This window comes from Barbatula barbatula (genome assembly GCF_947034865.1).
Source record: "Barbatula barbatula genome assembly, chromosome: 18".
Lineage (NCBI taxonomy): Eukaryota > Metazoa > Chordata > Actinopteri > Cypriniformes > Nemacheilidae > Barbatula > Barbatula barbatula.
In genome coordinates this window covers 7,597,528-7,617,251 of record NC_136781.1, presented here as the reverse complement: position 1 = coordinate 7,617,251, position 19,724 = coordinate 7,597,528, and the positions used below count along the sequence as shown (strand labels likewise).

At 40.4% G+C, this 19,724-nt stretch overlaps 1 protein-coding gene across 10 annotated transcripts in view; it reads left to right on the top strand.

Moving 5' to 3' along the window:
• The window catches only part of diaph2 (diaphanous-related formin 2), a 364,217-nt gene that overhangs the window by 255,783 nt on the left and 88,710 nt on the right, over window positions 1–19,724 (top strand). For all 10 annotated transcript variants that reach the window (XM_079480319.1, XM_079480327.1, XM_079480323.1 and 7 more), the window contains one exon: window positions 13,722–13,846. In XM_079480319.1, the coding sequence (XP_079336445.1) occupies window positions 13,722–13,846 (125 nt within the window). The remainder of the gene's footprint in view (window positions 1–13,721; window positions 13,847–19,724) is intronic.

Sequence of the window (19,724 nt, the reverse complement as noted above, 5' to 3'; positions counted from 1 at the left end):
TAACGTTGACGTCTAAACTTTCTCAAATATCAAAATATTTATAATTGCCTCCATTTGTGTGTCCTGCTGAGATGTCGTATCAGTTTTCTCTTTTCACAACGGACGCCAAAAGCAATATATTTTCAATAGCATACCAAGGAGTTTTCTGTACGCCCTTTTTTAAAGATCTCAATCGTTCTTTTTCAGGTCAGGGAAACAGTTATGGCTTTGACCTGTGGATGTTATTTTTTATTCTTCTATCTATCAGCTCAGTGTGAGCTAAATTATTGCATCCAATCCCGGGCCTTTTAGGGCCCAAGTTGTCAAGGGATGTCATTGAACCAAGGAGCTTCTCACAATAGAGTGGCGTTATCACCCTGCCAGCGCTGTTTACAGGATCCTAAGGGAAGCAGGAGGGAGAAAGAACACTTTTATTTCCAGCCTCACCGCTCCTGTATAGCAAATCCTCTCTTGCAAAATGGGCGTCCGTCGGTGAGAGAACGAGAGCACATTGAGGCTGACGATTCCCAATCACACGCTTGACGGCCGGCGGCCGCCACAAACAGAACTCAACAATGTTTGTGTAAGGTGTGCTGACAATATGGTGTGAATGGGTAATCTGGAATCTCTCATCTCATTCAGAGGGAAATGGGATTTTTTTTTATACGCTTTTAAGGTTTGCACTTTTTCTTTTTAATATCAGGTGTTAGATGCAGTTTATAGAGACGTGCTGTAGGATTGTTTGTGTTTCAATAACCATGCATTCCGTGGTATTATAATGTCCTCCGTCGTCTCCTTGTTTATCTCTTTGTATAGACTCTTGGTGATCCTGAAATGTTTTCATTCCATCAGATGGCATCTCCTGTGCTTTGGAGCTCTTTGGAAAGCATATTTCATCCTTAAGGTTTTTAAATTCAAAAGCTCTCAGATGATCAGATCAGTCAATAATGCTTTAATTATGATGAAGCTGTGCAAAGTGATGGATTTTAGGCAAACGCGTATTAAAATAATAAATGGAGCGAACGTAAAAGGATTTATTGCTTTTCTTCTCCATCCGATTTGCACCCCATTGATGGTGAGTTGTAATTATACTTAGCACAAAATGTATTGTGGATTTGCTGTTGGATTTAATTGATTTGTGCAAAAACTATGAACTGTTTGTTTACTGTTTTTTAGAGATTATAGTTTTTGAAAAGACACTAATAGATGCAGACGTTTGTCCATTCCTTTAGGTATTTACTACTCCAATACATGACATCAAACAGCCTGCATTTTGCTTTTCGAGCGAAGTCTTCCAGTTTAGCATCATACATAACAGCCAGATTAGTTATATTGCTTGCTTTGTCACAACAAGGATATCAACGCCTAGATATCAAGTCCTAGTCCAAGCTCTCGTCCTGTCCAGACTGGACTATCTCAATACGCTACTGGCTGGACTTCCAGCTTGCACAACCAAACCTCTACAGAAGATGATCCAGAATGCAAGGGCAAGAGTGGTCTTCAATGAACCAAAGAGAGCTCACGTAACTCCTCTGTTTATTAAGTTACATTGGCTCCCTATAGTCGCTCGAATCAATTTCAAAGCTTTGCTCTTGGCCTACAAGACCACCACTAGTTCAGCCCCATATCTTCACTCGCTTATACAGACTTATGTACCTGCCAGATCCCTACGCTCTGCAAATGAACAACATACCTTCGTCGATGTAAAAATCTCTCTCACGTACCTTCTCTGGGTAGTTGTGGAAAGATCTGCCTGCTGCTACAAGATCAGCAGATTCTGCAGCCATCTTTAAGAATCTCTTCCGTCGGCACCTGACAGATTAGTTCTGACTTCTATTTCTATATAATAATAATTTTAAATGAACCTTTTTAATACAATAGCAATACAAAAATATAAATTAGATTAATACTTTATTTGTTTTAAATTAAATTACTGTATATCTTAAGTTTATATATTTTTTGTCTAATTTTGTAAATGTTAACAGGATGACCCGAGCAATGGGTATGGACAGTGACCAAAGGCTTGTGAGGTGGAAACAGATTGATTTATTGTTTCCTCTTCTCCACAGTGCAAAAAGAATCCAGCAAACAGTGTAACAAAGTGACACAAACATAAAAGAAAAAATAAACTGTACAATATCTACAGGCTTGTTCAGCTAAATCCTATGGACCTGATCAGCTTCTATAGTGTCCAGTTCAAACTGTCTTTACAAAACACACCAACCTACTTCAACCACCCTGAGTGAGTGTTTGGGAGCCATTTTATATTCTAGGCCCCGCCCTTGGATCATACCATGTTGGAACAAATGGAGGTAGGTATATTAAGTACATTTAACATTTCAACATTCTAAATTATTAAACCAAATACAAACTAATAAAATAAACTAACAAATTACAGGTATAAACCTGGTAGACAAATACAGCAAACATCACCTGGGCACAAAGCAACAAAGTAAAGCAATTAACAGACATTAACATATATTCATTACACCAACACAAGTCCATATTTGTATGTGGGTAAATGGGTCTGTGTGTGTGTGTGTGTGTGTGTGTGTGTAGTCACAGTCTCAATGTAGCACTGTGACATTTCCTCCCCCTTCTCGAGACACCCTCTGTGGTGTTCTAGAGAGAAAGTCTGCCACACAGTTCTCCCGGCCAGTTCTATATGACACTTCAAACTGAAAAGGCTGCATTGCTAAAAACCAACGGGTGATTCGGGCATTTGTGTCCTTCATTTGGTTTAGCCAAGCTAAAGCTCTGTGATCTGTTTCCAAGTTAAACTTCCTACCAATAAGGTAGTACCTGAAAGAGTCCATGGCCCATTTGAGTGCCAGGCACTCCTTCTCCACGGTGGAATACCGTGTTTCACGAGGAAGTAACTTCCTACTAATATAAGCAATAGGCTGAAGTTTTCCTTGTTCCCCTTGCAATAGTACAGCTCCCAAACCATGTTCTGATGCATCGGTCTGAACTGTAAAAGGTTTCTCAAAGTCTGGACTCTGCAACACGGCTTCATTGCACAAAGCATCTTTTAAGTCTATAAAAGCACTTTCACATTTAGTTGTCCAGCTTAGAGTATTGGGTTTATCCTTTTTAGTTAGCTCTGTGAGGGCTACAGCCCTTTCTGAAAAATTGGGGATGAATCGTCTATACCATCCTACCAAGCCAAGGAAAGCTCGTACCTGTTTCTTGGTGGTAGGCCGTTGTGCTTGTTTGATCGCTTCAACCTTCCCCACCTGTGGACGAATGACTCCATGTCCCAGTACATGTCCAAGGTAACAAGTTTCGTCTTTGGCAATGGCACATTTATCTGGACGGATAGTGAGTCCAGCAGACTTAATCCTGTTTAGCACTTCCTGTAGATGCTGCAGATGATCCTGCCAAGATGTGCTGAAAATGATTATGTCATCCAGGTATGCTGCAGCGAAGACTTCAGTTCCACGGAGTATGTGGTCAATCATCCTCTGAAAGGTGGCAGGTGCTCCATGGAGACCGAAAGGAAGGACTCTGAACTGGAAGTGACCGAATGGTGTTTTGAACGCTGTGAACTCCTTACTGTCCGGACTTAATGGCACTTGCCAATAACCCTTGCATAGGTCGAGTGTTGTGAGGAACTTTGCTTTACTAAGTTTCTCCACGAGTTCATCGACTCTGGGCATTGGATACGGGTCGAATTTACTTACAGAGTTGAGCTTCCTGAAATCTAGACAGAATCTGAGGGACCCATCTTTCTTTGGTACCAGCACTATGGGGCTGTTCCACTCACTAGCTGAAGGCTCTATAACTTCAAGTTCCTGCATTAACTGTAGCTCTTGCTTCATTACTTGTAAAAGTCTTTCTGGCACTCTGTAAATTGGTTGCCGAATAGGTTTTGAGTCTTTTAAATGAATGTTATGTTGAACAAGGTTTGTTCTTCCAGGTGTGTCTTGGAACAACTGACCAGGGATGCATTCTAGTATTTGATGACGTTGCCCTGCTGACAAATGCTGAAGGTCCACGTGGCACTCACTCTGATGCATAGGTAAGTATTGCTCCTCTGTTTCCTCATCTTCTTCCACAAATCTTACCAAAAGCTCTTTCACTGCCTGCGGTGGTGCACTTGCCTGAGAAGGACGTTTATGCCACTGCTTCAACATATTGACATGGAAGGTCTGAAATGGAGGTTGTCTTGAAGGCATAGTGATTTCGTAGGTAACTGGCCCAAGTTTCCTCTTTACCTGGTAAGGACCTTGCCATTTTGCCAACAGCTTGTTCTCCGTTGTAGGAAGAAGTAAAAGGACTTGATCACCTGGTTGAAAAGATCTTGCTCTTGCTTTCTGGTCATACCAAACCTTCTGTTTGGCTTGGGACTCCTTCAAGTTCTGATGAGCCAGGTCAGATGATCGTTGAAGCTGGTCTCTCATTTTAAGGACGTAGGAAAGGAGGTTTTGCTTTCGTGGTTTGTCTTTGTCTTCCCAGCTGCTTCTCAATACATCCAGAGGACCTCTTACTTGATGTGCAAAGAGCAGTTCAAAAGGCGAGAAGCCAGTGGATGCCTGGGGAACCTCACGGTAAGCAAATAAAAGGTAAGGTAACCATTTATCCCAGTCTTTTCCAGATTCAGATACGAACTTCTTCAACATGGCTTTCAGTGTTTGATTGAATCGCTCCACCAATCCATCAGTCTGAGGGTGATAGGCAGCTGTTCGTACTCTCTTTATACCTAACAGTTGATAGACTTGGTGCAGTGTACGACTCATAAAACTAGGGCCCTGATCCGTTAAAACCTCTTTCGGGATGCCTACGTGGGAGAAAAAATGTAACATTGCTGTTGCAATCTGTTTAGCCGTTACTTCTCTAAGGGGGTATGCTTCAGGGTACCTAGTGGCATAATCACAGATCACAAGTATAAATCTGTTACCCTTCTGGCTTCTTTCAAAAGGTCCAACAATATCTACTCCTATTCTTTCAAACGGAGTCTCTACTGCAGGAATCGGTACAAGTGGTGCCATAGCAGGTGCTCTTCCTTTTGCCAACTGACATTCCGGACACGACTTGCAATAATCTTTTACCTCACTATACATTCCAGGCCAATAAAATCTTTTAGAGATTCTCATTAGGGATTTCATGAATCCCAAGTGTCCTGCCCATGGAATAGAGTGACCCATTTCTAACACTCGTTTACGATACAGTTTGGGAACCAAAAGTTGTTTTCCCTCCTCCTTAGACTGTCTGTAAAGAAGATCATTGTCTACTACAAACACCTCATCACACAGTGAGGTGCCGACTGTGGCCTTATTAGCCTTCTGAAAACATTCAGACAACGTGTGATCATCTTTCTGCAGTTTAGCCAAATCATGGAGTATGCAAAACTCACTGTCATCAACTTCCGGGTCTGCTAACTCAAATTGAAGCTGTTCTGGCCCATCAATTAGATCTGTAATCAAATCTCTTTGTTTCTCCAGTCTGTCTTCCCTTGACACACTTAATTCACTTACACTGTCTTCAGTGAAGAAGGGCATTTCTGAAAGGGTGCTTTCTACAGTATCTAAGGGTGATTGAGTTAAGCGTTGTCTTTGAGCTCTAGTAACCACTCCACACCAAGCGGTCTCCTGTACTAGGTCTGCCAGAACTGGCATATCTGTGCCTAGCAACACTGGGTAGGGTAAATTAGCTGCAATACCCACATTCATTAAGTATGGCTGCTTGTTCACCTCAATATAAACTTCAGCAGTGGGTAACTCTGTCTTGTCCCCATGGACACAACACACTAAAACTGTGTCCTCAGACCACAAATCCCTGGTTATGTACTGAGACTGTACTAAGGTCCTTGCACAACCTGTATCAATCAGGGCAGTTACTGGCTTCCCATTCAATAAAACTGTAATGGTGGGTTCTGTACCAGAAGAATTGCAAACTGTAGGGGTGGGTCTAGGTATGTAACACAACTTGGCTGATTTGGGCTTCTTAAGTGGGCAATGCGTGCTGATGTGTCTTGTTTTACCACAGTTATAACAAACTACATCGTTGCTGGATAACTTCTGACGTGTGTCTACCGGTTGAGGGAACATCTTTACATGGGTGGGTTGTACAATCTGGGAGTGACTATTAGAGTACGAACTTCCCCCATACCCCTCAGACTTACTTCTTACGGCTTGTAGGCTGCCAGCATATCTGAATGTTCCAGAGAATCCCTTACGAGCTGCAACATAGGCTTCAACCATTTTAGCTGCTTCTTGTGCTGTAGTGGGATCTCTCTCCTTCACCCATGTTCTCACATCTGGATAAAGCACACACATATACTGTTCCAGAACTATGGTTTCCATCAGATCCGTCTTGCTGCTTTCCTTAAAGTCGACCCATTTGAAGAACAAATCCTTTAAGCGGACGTACAACTCCATTGGTGACTCATCAACAGGTGTGTTCACAGTTCGGAATCTCAGTCTGTAGGTTTCTGCATTGATTTCATATTTCTGGAGAATGGCTTCTTTAACTCTTTCGTAGTCAGACATATAGGTAGGTGAAATTGCAACAAATGCAGCTCTTGCCTTGCCAGTGAGTAGGGGAACCAGATGAATGGCCCAGTCTTGTTTTGGCCATTTGTACACCTCTGCCAATCTCTCGAAAGTAGTGAGAAAATGTTCAATATCATCAGTATCTTGTAGTTTTGAAATTTGAGGCATATGGTCAAAAACTCGAGTTACTGAGTGTTCAGACGACTTAGCTCCTAGTCGGTTCTGCTCCAGATCCATCTGTAACTGAGTAACTTGATGAGTAAGGACCTTGTATTGTTGTTCCCGTCGAGCTGCTTCTTTTTCTTGCCTCTCATCTCTGTCCTTCTGAAATTGTAGAAATGCTTGAAACATCCCTGCCAGAGCTGTAACTGCTGAATCACCTGTGGGGTTAGTGATATCCACAGGATGCACTGGATCATCAGATGTGGCACCTTGATCCTGCTCCTCATCAATATCTGCTGCTAGCTGGGTCTTCTTCTTGGGTGGCATGCTGGTAGCCTTTGTCACTCTTCGGAAACTTACAAAGTGTTGAATGTTAGTGTTCCGGACCACTTCTGACACCAAATGTTAACAGGATGACCCGAGCAATGGGTATGGACAGTGACCAAAGGCTTGTGAGGTGGAAACAGATTGATTTATTGTTTCCTCTTCTCCACAGTGCAAAAAGAATCCAGCAAACAGTGTAACAAAGTGACACAAAAATAAAAGAAAAAATAAACTGTACAATATCTACAGGCTTGTTCAGCTAAATCCTATGGACCTGATCAGCTTCTATAGTGTCCAGTTCAAACTGTCTTTACAAAACACACCAACCTACTTCAACCACCCTGAGTGAGTGTTTGGGAGCCATTTTATATTCTAGGCCCCGCCCTTGGATCATACCATGTTGGAACAAATGGAGGTAGGTATATTAAGTACATTTAACATTTCAACATTCTAAATTATTAAACCAAATACAAACTAATAAAATAAACTAACAAATTACAGGTATAAACCTGGTAGACAAATACAGCAAACATCACCTGGGCACAAAGCAACAAAGTAAAGCAATTAACAGACATTAACATATATTCATTACACCAACACAAGTCCATATTTGTATGTGGGTAAATGGGTCTGTGTGTGTGTGTGTGTGTGTGTGTGTGTGTAGTCACAGTCTCAATGTAGCACTGTGACAGTAAGGTGCTGTTTTCATTTTAGTTTTTGGTTATTTATTTGTTTTACAAACCACCAGATGCACTTCCTGTTTCATTACTAATTTATTCATCATTATAATTTGATTTTACATGTATATTGAAAAATTAGTGATATATTTTTAGTTGATAATTTTAGTACCTCTACTTATTTCCGTTTAATCCTTGGGCCACATTTTTACAGATAATATTTAGGCCAATATTTGATTTGATAACTATAACAGAAATGTTTAGTTTGTAATAACCTTTATTAGTGATCCAAGGTATGTTGAGATTCTCAGATGCACTTTGGTAAAAATGGCCAACATTTAAAGATCGAAGTTAAGTGTCTTTTTATAGTTGTCCAATGAGATGCATGTTTTTATTGTAAAGAAAGGTTATTGGAACAACTACATTTTGCCATCCAAAGTTAATAAGGTAGAACTGGAGAGGGGGTAGTTTTGGTATCTGTAACGTCTTTATTTTAAGGGTCTCTTGAGCCTCAAACTCATTACATACCAAATTAAAAGGCGTAATCTGGCTGTACCCAGTTCTGCTTTTCTCTCCCATCGAACTTTTGTATAGCATGAAAACAATGAACTGCAGTCTAATTGGAGTTTAATGAAAGTTTCCCACTTTCCTGCCAATTATCAGTGTACATATGTCAAGTGATGGACCATAGCTTTCATACCTAAACCTCTTTAGGCACCTCATCATCTCGCTCACTGGCTCTCTCTCTCCTTCCTCTGGGTCTCTTTTTCTTTTTTTTACAAGGCACATTCATCGTATAGACACATACATACCATCCGTTTGTTCAAGCATGAACTCTCTTGTGTAATTTACATCCCTGTGTGCAGGAAGATTAAGAGATAATAATTCTATTGTAAACCACTTTATAGTTGTTCATGTGTGACCTTGTCTTTTCTTTTATGCTTCGTTTGCCTTTGTTGGTAGAGATTATTTAAAACTCAACCCCCTTACGCTGCAATGGGGCACAAGGTTCGGAAATAAATCTCAATTCACTCTCTATCCTGGAAGCATTGCAAGCCACAGTGATGAAATATTGATACTTCTTATATATAAATCTTACGGCAAAATCGTGCCCTCCCACAAAAGCTGGAGATAATGCTGACACCCCAACATTAGAGCTGATGATTTGGTATTTTGCAAAGCGCATCTTCTTTCTTTTTATGACAAGCAACGTTACTACATGGCAGTTTATGGCTGGAAGAGACGGGACGGAGCTTAATGAAATAGTCCCTCTGAGAATGAATGTTTCAAAGCAAAGCCAGGACAGAAAAGCAGGGCTCAGTGACACAAACACCAGACTGCAAATCTTTTAGACGCAGACTAGAGGAGTTTGTCTTATTGTGTAATGCCATCATAGTGGCCACTAATGCTGTGTAGTCCTTGATCTATGTATTCATAAATCACACACTGATGCTATTCACATGCATGTTTCTACAGTTATTCTCTGAGAAATGTAATACCTGGTCATTTATTTTTGTAACCTTTGCTCTTGGACATACAGACATATTAGCTGGACCAGCAGCTAGATTTTCAATAAAAAATACTATAGTGCAATTGTATTTGTATCAAATGACAGAAAACAAAAATATGAGTTTAAAGGGATAGTTCACCAACTAAAAATTCTGTCATCATTTACTTAAAATGCAAAACCAAATTTTTCTTCAATGCAACACAAAAGAAGATATTTTGAAGTCTCTGTGGTTTGTGTTCGTTCAATAGAAATATCTTATTAAAATTCTGGTGTTATTTAAAATGTCTTCAAAATATCTTCTTTTATAGAGATGCACCGTTGGTGCACTTACAAATAGAGATGTAAGTGCACCAACGCAAGCATCACTAACAGCTTTGTGAAAAGCGTTTCTTCTTTTACAAAAAAAGTCATAAATGAAGACAACATGGTTTATAGTTTTGCGTAGGATTGACATTCATTTCTATTTAAATCTGTAATTACATTTTAAGTACATCGACATAATTGTAGTTAAGAAAACAACTTTGTTTTACTCATTATACTGAACTTGATAAGATGTAACATTTTATATAATTTTCGATAAAAAACTTTGATTGGTAAAAGTAAATATTTCAAGTTGATTCAACTTTTGATTGTTCACAAATTTAAATTGAATTACTCGGGTATAATGTGATTTCAGCCAATTTTCTTTATATCTTAACGACGAATCACTATGTAGCATTTGTTGAACTTTTGCTTATGCAATTGTTGCCTTTAATGGATCTACAAAACGGCATCTATTCGAAATTAGTGTTATATGGCAAATAAACATTTTACAACTATCAGCCATGAAATATTGTTTCCCTGGTATTTTGTTTTCTGAATGAGAAAGTCATACAGGTTTGTAATGACATGAGAGTGAGAACAGGATGGATTTCTTGTTCATTTTTGGATGAACTATCCCTTTGACGCGCTCCAAACATTTATATCATAGAAGCAAACAGTGTGGCATTAGAAACTTTGGTAAAGTATCCCATAACCTGAGCAGGTGTTGGATGTTCGAGATGTGATAGTCAGATTTACAACAGTCATTAATATAAATTTCCCCTCCCAGAAATGGTTACCGTGAATAGTACAGGACTCTTTGAGGCTTTTTTCGTCCCAGATTATATGAAATGAGCAAACTCAGGTTATTAATGCAGCAGCGCTGGTCTCCTGTAAACAGTGTTATTTTGTTGTTAATCTTGCTAATGATATCCCAAAAGGACGCCTACTTTATTCTGCCCCGGCTTCCTGCAGGGCTCTCTATTAAGTGGAGGAAAGTTTCTTCCGAGACAAACAAATTTATTGCTGAAAAGCAGAAACTGACCCATTACGGGCCCATGCTTTTAGAGGAACATCAAAAGAAACATGAATGTCTTCCTCTTATTCAAATTTCCTGTGTACCACTCTGTTACATTTGAACTTCTTTAGCTGAAGTAATGTTGAAAATCCTGATAGTATTGGACAACTATTATCCTCTTTATTATAGTAATTAAACGAAGCAATTCATTTCTTAAAACCTCGTTTTGGGAAATATGTGAAGCATCTATTCCAAGATTCTTTCCGAAATTATAGGCATCGAAGCCTTTATTTTGAGATGTCTTCAGCATGTCCTCCCTGGTGTTTGAGTTTCATCAGTGTTGATGCCTGTGAGAGGAATGAGTCAGCACGGTTATTAGCTGACCTCAGAGCTTCCTTTTCTCAACCTCTCTACCCCACTACTACACAGGCCCGGAGAGCAAATCACCAGGATATCTCGGCGTCTCCATCATCTACGTACCCACAGTTCTCTCTCTTTTTCTCTAAAAATTGCAGCATACTTTCAGTGTATTTTAAACCAATAGCCTTATAGCTTTAAAACCAGCCTGACAAGGTTGTAGCATCAAGTCATGCCCCTGCCCTCTCTCTCTTTCTCTCTTTCTTTCCCGTACTTTTTGGTCCTTCACGAGGTCTGTCCTCAGACAGGATGTTATCCTCAGCTTTGTAAGCGTTGATTGGGGGACAGTAAATCCTCAGTCGTGGGCTTTCTCCGGCGTGCTGCTAATGACACAGAGGTTACCCTTTATTTTGTTGTTAGGGCTGCGGGTAGATTTGTAGCTGCTGCCACTTGTGCTCCTGTTTTGGCTGTATTGTTGAGAGAGAAAAGTTAAAGCACATGTTATTAGCCTCGACCTTGAGAAATAAACAAGATTGAACCCTGTAGCAAGACTGAACAGCTGTGTATATGAGGTACTTCACCTGATTTGCACTCCATAAATCCAAGATTAAAGGTACAGTTCAACTAAGAATAAATTGTTGCTATTATTTACTCACCTTCTTGTGATTACAAACCTGACTTTCTTATGTCTGCAGAAGACACAAGAAGATATTTTGAAGAATGTTGGTGACCAAGCAATACTGTCCCCATTGACGTCCACAAAACCACAGAGATTTCTGACTAAATATTTTGTCATATACAGATTTTGAATGACACGAGGGTACTAAAACGTTTTATTGTTAAATTTAAGAATTACAATTTGACGCTGTAAGTGACGCTAAGTGAAATTATTTTGTAGGCATACATTTAATGCATAGTGAGAGAGATACCTACACTTTATACTACAAAATAATACCAAATAGTACATAGTTCTATTTATGAGTGTTTGAATGTACATATACTGTAATAGTTTTGGACCCTTCCTTCATATAGTGTAAAGGCGCAAAAATATTATTTATTATATTATACTGTTAATATACAGTCTGAAGTCTCAGTCTAAAGTTAATCAGAGCGGAGCCTAACTGAGGTATGTTTAAAGAGCTGGATGTGACCTGGATGTCCTCCTATCAGCTCTTTCTGAGAGTGTTTGTCCACTCTAAGACCCGTACACCTATACTCATGTCTCTGATGAGTGAGAGTTTTGACCTTCTTGGACTGCAATCATTCGTCAATAAACCTAAAAGCCGTACACCATACGAGTGAGACGGCACCACGGCTGCGTCCGCATCCCTACTGATCCCCCTAAGACACTGCTGGCGCTTTGAAGTCCAGACTTGAAAGGACTACAGTGAGTGCAGAGAGAGACAGAGAGCAGTAAACAGCGATTATGTGGAGATTAATGAAGCTGAACCCATGCTGATTCTGCCCCCGGACAGTGTTCAACCCCAGCAACACTTAGATACCTGCTCATACATATGAGCACACCTGCATGATGTACTTGAAAGACTGTGCTTGAGCAGAAACAGGATGAGAGAAACAGGATACCCTATTTGATAGTCTAAACTATATATTTAAATTGTTTGTTTCTTTGTTTGTTCTTGCATTGAGTAATTCTTTAGACGCATGTTTTTTCTTGTTTAACTAAAAATCACTTTCCTAAAGTTGTCGAAAGTTTTGAAGTTGACATAGCAACCCTGTTGGCAGTAACGTCAGTGCATTGTGTTTAACAGACTTCATATCCAAAGGTTTCTGAGAGCTGAGTGAGATGACTGGACTTAATATGCTGCTTGTCAAAATGTTGAATTTTAAATTAGAGTGCTGGAGTTCATCAAACACTTTGATGTAGGCAGACAGCTGCTGCCTACACAGTATAAGAGGAAAATAAGAAATAAATTAATGGTCACGGATTCGTTCCAAATGAGTGGAAAGTTTATATTAGACTACAATAGAAATGTTTCTTTAACCACAAACTAAGCAGCATATTAGGCCGACTGCATTGGGATTGGAGTCCTGCGGGAACCAACGCAAATCTCGCGGGAGTGTGCAGGTTTACCTTTGCCGCGGGCAGAACTGCTGCGGGTCCCCAAATTATAGACGCCCGCCAGCAAGGATGGAGCCGTTAAACGAAGTAGAGAGAAAGATTAAAGCGGGGATTGACTGCACAAAACAGAAGCAAGGCAAGTCCGACATATGGACTATTGTTACTGACAAAAGTGATAAAGAATTAAAATTCGTAAGTTGCAATAAATGTGCAAAAGTTTTATTATACAACGTACATAAATCTGGCACCTCTGGGTTGAGGCGACGAACCTGCTCTATTATACCTGGTGAAAGTAAGCTCTGCTTCAAAGATAAAGCACTTCTCCCCACATGTGTTAAGCAAGATATATCTCTCTTCTTTGTTATTCGTCAGTTGCACATTGCTACGTTTGAATACTGTGTGTGCTGTTATAGGCACAGCTGAAGGCTCAGAGTTCCGGTGTTGTTTATATAGCCTTTGAGAAGCGAAACATTTTATCAGTCTAATAAAAAATGTCATTTGTCAAATGTCGTCATTTTGTCGGGCATGGTGCTTAACCCTCACATGAACATATTTATCAACCATAAGATGAGCGTTTAATTAATCGCAAATGTTCTTTGTCTGTCGTTATAAACATTAGGATACCTCAACATTGTTTAAATTCTTTAAGCTAAATTGTTTGCGGGTGCGGGCGGGAGTGAAACACACATGTTGCGGGAGCGAAACACACGTTACGGGAGCGGGCGGGATTGCTCAGAAATTCACTGGGAGCGGGATTAAAAAATCAGTCCCGCGCAGGGCACTACAGCATATTCATAACTGATTGTTGTCTTTTTTCCAGTGTCTGCCCAGATCTTGAAAGCCAGCCTGGACACAATGGAACGTCATATCCAGAGGCTGGAGAACGACATTCAGAACTTCCCCAAGACTGATGACAAACAGGATAAGTTTGTTGAAAAGATGTCGATATCCTTTGAGTCCATTTACTATTATTCTTAGAGGGGTCATGTATTGTTTTGGATTGGGGTTTCAGGTCCTCTCCTTAAATGGGAAGCAGCCGATTCTTCGCCAAATTGGATGTGAAAGTATTATAAGGGTTGTGAAGGAGACTGGCTGTCAATGTTAGATGTTTATCGGTGGTCTCCTCGTCCTCAGGCTCTCCAAAGGGAGTTCAGACGGGAAGCTATTTTTACTGTACAACTCTTCACAGTCTAATGTAAGGTATATGTACCCCCCTCTGCTGTTTTCATCCCCTTTTCATGAACTCGTCACCTTTCAAAGTGCCTCTCCCATTTCGATAACAGTACATGCTCACTCAGACGTGAGCGCTGGTTATTCTCAAATCAAGTTAGATTCTGCTGCTTCTCTGATTTAGACACTGAGGATGTATGATGGTTGTTTGACCTTTCCTCTTGACGTGTGAATGTTTATGGCTTTCAAAATCATGCTGATTTAAGGAAGTTTGACTCCTGCACTGGTTTTCTTCTCCGAGTGACGTCCTGACTTTTATATTCCCACTGAGATCCCCGCCGTTCCTCCGCGGTGTTATTAACTATGAGTAAGAACCATTAATCAGTGACATATCAAGTCTGAAAGTCTTTCCATATGTTCGCCTAGCACAGAAAAGACAGCAGTTAACACTATTTTAGCTCTTTGTTCACAAGCTCAACGCTTAGATTTATGGGGGGCTTACTCTGCACTTTGGGTGGCATAAGAGTAATAGCTTCAGAACACATATAAAATCTGCTCAGAGTCAAGGTTTGTATGATTTAAAGGGGTAATTTAATGCTGTTTCATGCATTCTGAGTTCTTTACAATGTTAAACATGCTAGCTTCTCATGCTTGACATGGTCAACTTGTCAAAAATCGAGTTGGAAGTATTAAGTAGCATTTCTGTGCTCGATACACTCCCCCAAGGTTTGTATAGGTTTAGTAAATATTTTTATATAATAAGAATAAACTGCGCATTCAACTGGACCTTTAAGAATATCGTGCTTTTCTTGCCTGCAGTGAAGCGTGGACAACAAGGTGGAATACCTTTGGGCCTTAGTGACGGTATTGATTAGCAGGGCCGAGGGAGAATCGGACCTTGAGGGAAAGGGAAATGGAGAGGTGCGCGGGCATCAGGCCTCGCATCGTCCCCAGAGAATTATAAAAGCCATCCAGGGCCCAAGCGCAAACGCAGCCACATATCGCCTCTGTCTCGACCGATCTCTCATCACAGCCTGAGATGAATACGGTCACATCCATTTGATGATTCAAGTGGATATTTCTTAGCTGCGCGAAATAAGAAAAGAGTGAGAGAGGCTGTTGAAAGGAAACAACTCCGCCCCCATTGTGCACCAGTCGCGATTCGTTTTCAGGAGATGCCGACTGACAGCGCGTTCAAACACAGCTGCGCCAGCTCTTTTGCGCATCACAGGGCAGACATTGTCACGGAGCTAAAGAAGGCCAAAAGCTGTTTCACTCGCCCATTGTGGACAGAGGGGTAGATGCCCGAGAGGGAGTGATTGAATTTGTGAATGTGGAAGCGCGCGGGTGTGTTTGTGTGTGTGCGCATGTTTTTTTCTTCTGCTAGCTGCACTACATTTCTCGCCATAGCAACAGGCTTCTAGGTCCTCTCTTTATGGGTTTGACCTCAGTGTGACCTTTTGACAAATGAGTTACGGCGCAGCGATGCGACTTTACAATCACAGTAAAGGACGTATTTAAAAAACATGGGCTTTTTTTCTGCTTCACAGTTGAGGGTTTGTTTAAACGGGGCGGAAGAGGTAATTTGTGTGACTAAGAAAATTGACAGATGTTGTCTTGTTTACAATGTGTTCGTTGCCTGTAGATACTCGTTCAAATCAGACTTCTCCAGGTGGGCACTGTCAGACACTTCTCAGGTTTTTCATCCTTTTCCATGCACTGTAGCCTTGAGATCCGTCTGATTTAATCTACCCTGAAATCACATTATTCTCTCTTGTTTATTTTTTTACTCTCTTCTGCTCCAGGGAGACCCAAAACAACACAATTTTGCCGTTTCATATGCAGAACATTTGTTTCTCTTCAGTTTTCATGGCAGCTCAAACAGCAGTGCCTGTGAGATAGAGAATGAACTGTTGTGTAGCAAATTTTCTGAGATAAAAAGGCATTAACTAGAGAGAGGGGGTGAGCGGGCGCAGCGGAGGAATTTTGCCTAGGTAGGTGTCAGCTTTTCTGGGATGTAATAATGACGGTACACACACTCATCTCACACTCCTCAGAAACTGTTGAGGTGACATTTTGCAATATTAAAAAATTTCACCAAATATGGGAATATCATATTAGATTCACATTAAGACGCTTAAGACTCTGGAACAAATATGCATTTATTAGCTTACATGGCAATGCACGCTTGATATATTGATTCATTAAATACAAATAATTGAGGCACCAAAACAGGGACTGCTTGAAAATGTAGCGATCGCAGTGTTGCAAAAGAGAAATAAACTCTCGGTATGAATGAGGGTTTTTTTTTTTTAGAGTCAAATAAAAAGATTTTCTTTTATTACCCACTGTTCAACATTCCCTCATCGTCTTGTGATATGAATATGTGAGAGTATGTTTGTATGAAATATTCGGTAAGCTATGGGGGACTGCTTGTAGATGCAGAGTGGGTATTTAGAAGAGCCAAATTGACTCACACTGCCGCGTGTAGATTATTTAAACAGTGTTTGATACTAAAGATCTCTGTGCATCATAATTCACACTACCTGCTAACAGTGAAGGTTTTTTCTTCTTTTCAATTTAAGTGCTTGAAGAATATTATCTGCTGTTTGAAAAAAGGCATTCGCAGTCTGGAGACTTTTTCATTACATAAATGCATTTCATATACACAAGATACACAGGCATACATTAAAACCATGTAGTTATTACAGTTTCACTCTTTAAACCCATCTCAATAAAACAGAGTAGCTCACGTCGGTACACTGCTTTATTTTTTCCGCCATTACTGTAATGTATGCAAATGTGTGAGTGGGGTGTTTGTTCAGCAGTTTAGTGATATCTATCTATCAGAATTAATGGCACCCCACAAAGGCTTTTAAATGAACTAGAGGCCCCAGGAGAGCTGTAACTCAGCAGCAGGCCGGCGCTGGGGGTGTAGGGATGCTGTCGGTGGTCTGCCTGGGGACCGGGCTAACTGGGAGCTTAATGGGGAGCGGAAGGGTTGCAGCGACGTTCGGCGTCCGTACTGAGCTTTGATGGATGAGGGAGCCTGTCTAATAGATCTCGCTCTGCTGTAATTCAGCATGCTGATATTTTACTTAACCTTTGAGCTCTCGAGAGACTGAGAAGCACCAATCATCTGCCCAATTTTGTCGCTAACCACATATGTAATGCCACAGAACATGCAGGAGCAGAAGTTCAAATAAATACAAATGCTGTGTTTTATAGTAGGAAAGAAAGTATTTTAGATATGGATTGATGGGCAGTAGGCGTGTGGATGGCTTATTTTTGTCATTTTATGCATTTCCGAGTCATTCAACGTTTTTCTATTTTATTCATTTGTGTTTTTTATAGAATATTTTTGAACGAATCAGTATTATTAAAACTGGGCACTCTAAATAAATAAATAAATAAAATGTTGATGTAATAATATCGTACCGGTGCCAGCTCACAACTGAGATAATGTTGTTGTTCACATTCACAAGATTAATGCAGATATACAATACAATGCAAAGCTTCCCTTTTACCTGCCAAGCAGTAAAGGTAACATTCAGATAAGAAGGTGCAGTTCCTTTAAAGACTCCCGAAGCTTTGCGCTTTATTGTGTCTCTCTTTAAAATGCCTATAAACAAATCATCTCTCGTTGCTGCCGAACACAATGCCTTGTTAGATGGAGGAAACCACAAGCCAAGGGAAGTGCTAAACAAGTCAAGCTGTTCATTCTATTTGAAACGCTGGATTTTCTTGTTTTCGCAACCTCTGCTTTCAGAGGGACGTGTATCGAGCTGACCTGGTCCTGCTCACGTAAACAATCCTTCTATAAGGGAGAGAAATACTGAAGACCATTGTTCATTTGTGTGCAGTGTATTTCGTTTTGAAAGGCTGCGCAGGTGCCGTGCCAGTTTTAGTGTAGACCAATGCTCAGCGGGACGGTGTAACACACGACTCCCAGCATAGCACCTCTTACGTGTTGTATTCTGGCATGCGTTCCCTTTGTGTTTTAATACCTGCTGTGGAAATGCACTTCCTGTTGCTCGGGGCAGCGACGTGTGATTGGTTGAGAGGAGCTGAAACACGCGCGAGGTGCTGTGGGAAGCCATTTCATGCATCTGATGTAAATGTTAAGTCCTGTGAGGTTTCTTAGAAAGCTTTTCTCGCTTGAATGGCCGCAGGTTTGCTCCTGAAGATATTGTATGTGGGGTGAGGAATGATCGGCACGGACTGTTTTAGCTTTGGGTCGGAAGCAATGAAGATGTGTTTGCCACAGCCTCTCGCTCTTGTTTGTGTCTCAGCTTAGTCTCAAACCCCAGTTAATTATGGAATTAGGTCACCAGAATGTGGTGACATTCACCTCTGGTAATTTTACCTCACTGTAACTCTCCACGTCTTCCTGTGGCTCTAGCAAAATTAGCTTGGAAAGAATAACACCCGCATTTCGCAAATTGCATCATCAGTCTCGCAGTTACGCAGAAATTGATATTCGTCCCGACTACTGTAAATAGATGAAAAAGAGTGATTGATTTGAAGAATCTCTTACTTCCTCCCCGTAGCTCATTGTTTATTGCGGGTTTGTTTTGTCTTCGGAGGACGGGATTGTTGGGAAACAATGGCTAACTTTAATTCACCACGTGTAACAGGAGACATTAAGGTTTTAATTAACAAATTGTGATTGGTCATGAACAGAATAAACAAAACAGAGCCCGAATAATAACTGCAGTTCCGGTAATGATAGTCGTAAAGAATGCAAAGGCCGGAGTCCGAACACGAACGCGCTTGGCACTCTCGTCTGTGATTATGTTGCTGTTGTGTGCAGATTTGTGTTTATTGGGAAATGGCATCCAAACCATGTGTTTTGTGTGATAGGATTTTGCATATGCTAATGCATTTGATTGCCTTGATGTGTGGCTGGGTGGGGGAGTCTCAGCACGGACGAGAGAGGCTCGATAACTGCCTCTTCAAATCCCATCCTCAAAGCTTCCGCCATTCAGCACGCTTTAGGGAGGCGGCAGCTTTGTAAAGCCGTGATTAGATGGGTATTTAATGGAAAATCAGCGCCACTGATGCAGAATGATGCTGATTGTTAAAGTGCTGTTTTGCTTTGGCCATTTGTGCTATTATTGCTGTGTTTAATTGATTTAATTGACATTTGGGAGTTTTTTAGAAGAGTAACTTTTGTGGAGAATGGAAGCATTGTATGGGGGGGTAATGATAACAGTATACTGTCAATGATTCGATTTCACTGGTAGGCTGGAGGTACAGCCCAAGTTTACACTGCATTTTCTTAGTCAGTATTTGTTTCATTTTTTAACTGTATGTCATCTAAATATTTACTTTGAAGAAATAAGTCTGATTGACAGGAATATTTATTCCAATTATGGAAAGTCAATGGGGGCTTATTGAAAAGTGAACTACTCCTTTAAGAGGTAGATAATTGATTTCAGAAAGGTCCAACAAAATATATTTGTTTTATTCTTAAAACAACTAATAAAAAATGAACAGAATGAATTTGTTGTTTTTAGCATATACCTACAGTAATATATGGGTAGTTGCCAAATATAGAAATTGGGTGCTGTGGTGTGAAAGTATTTTTTTTATAATTCTCTCTTATGCTATTTTATAAAATAAACATTAATCATATCATATATAATATATT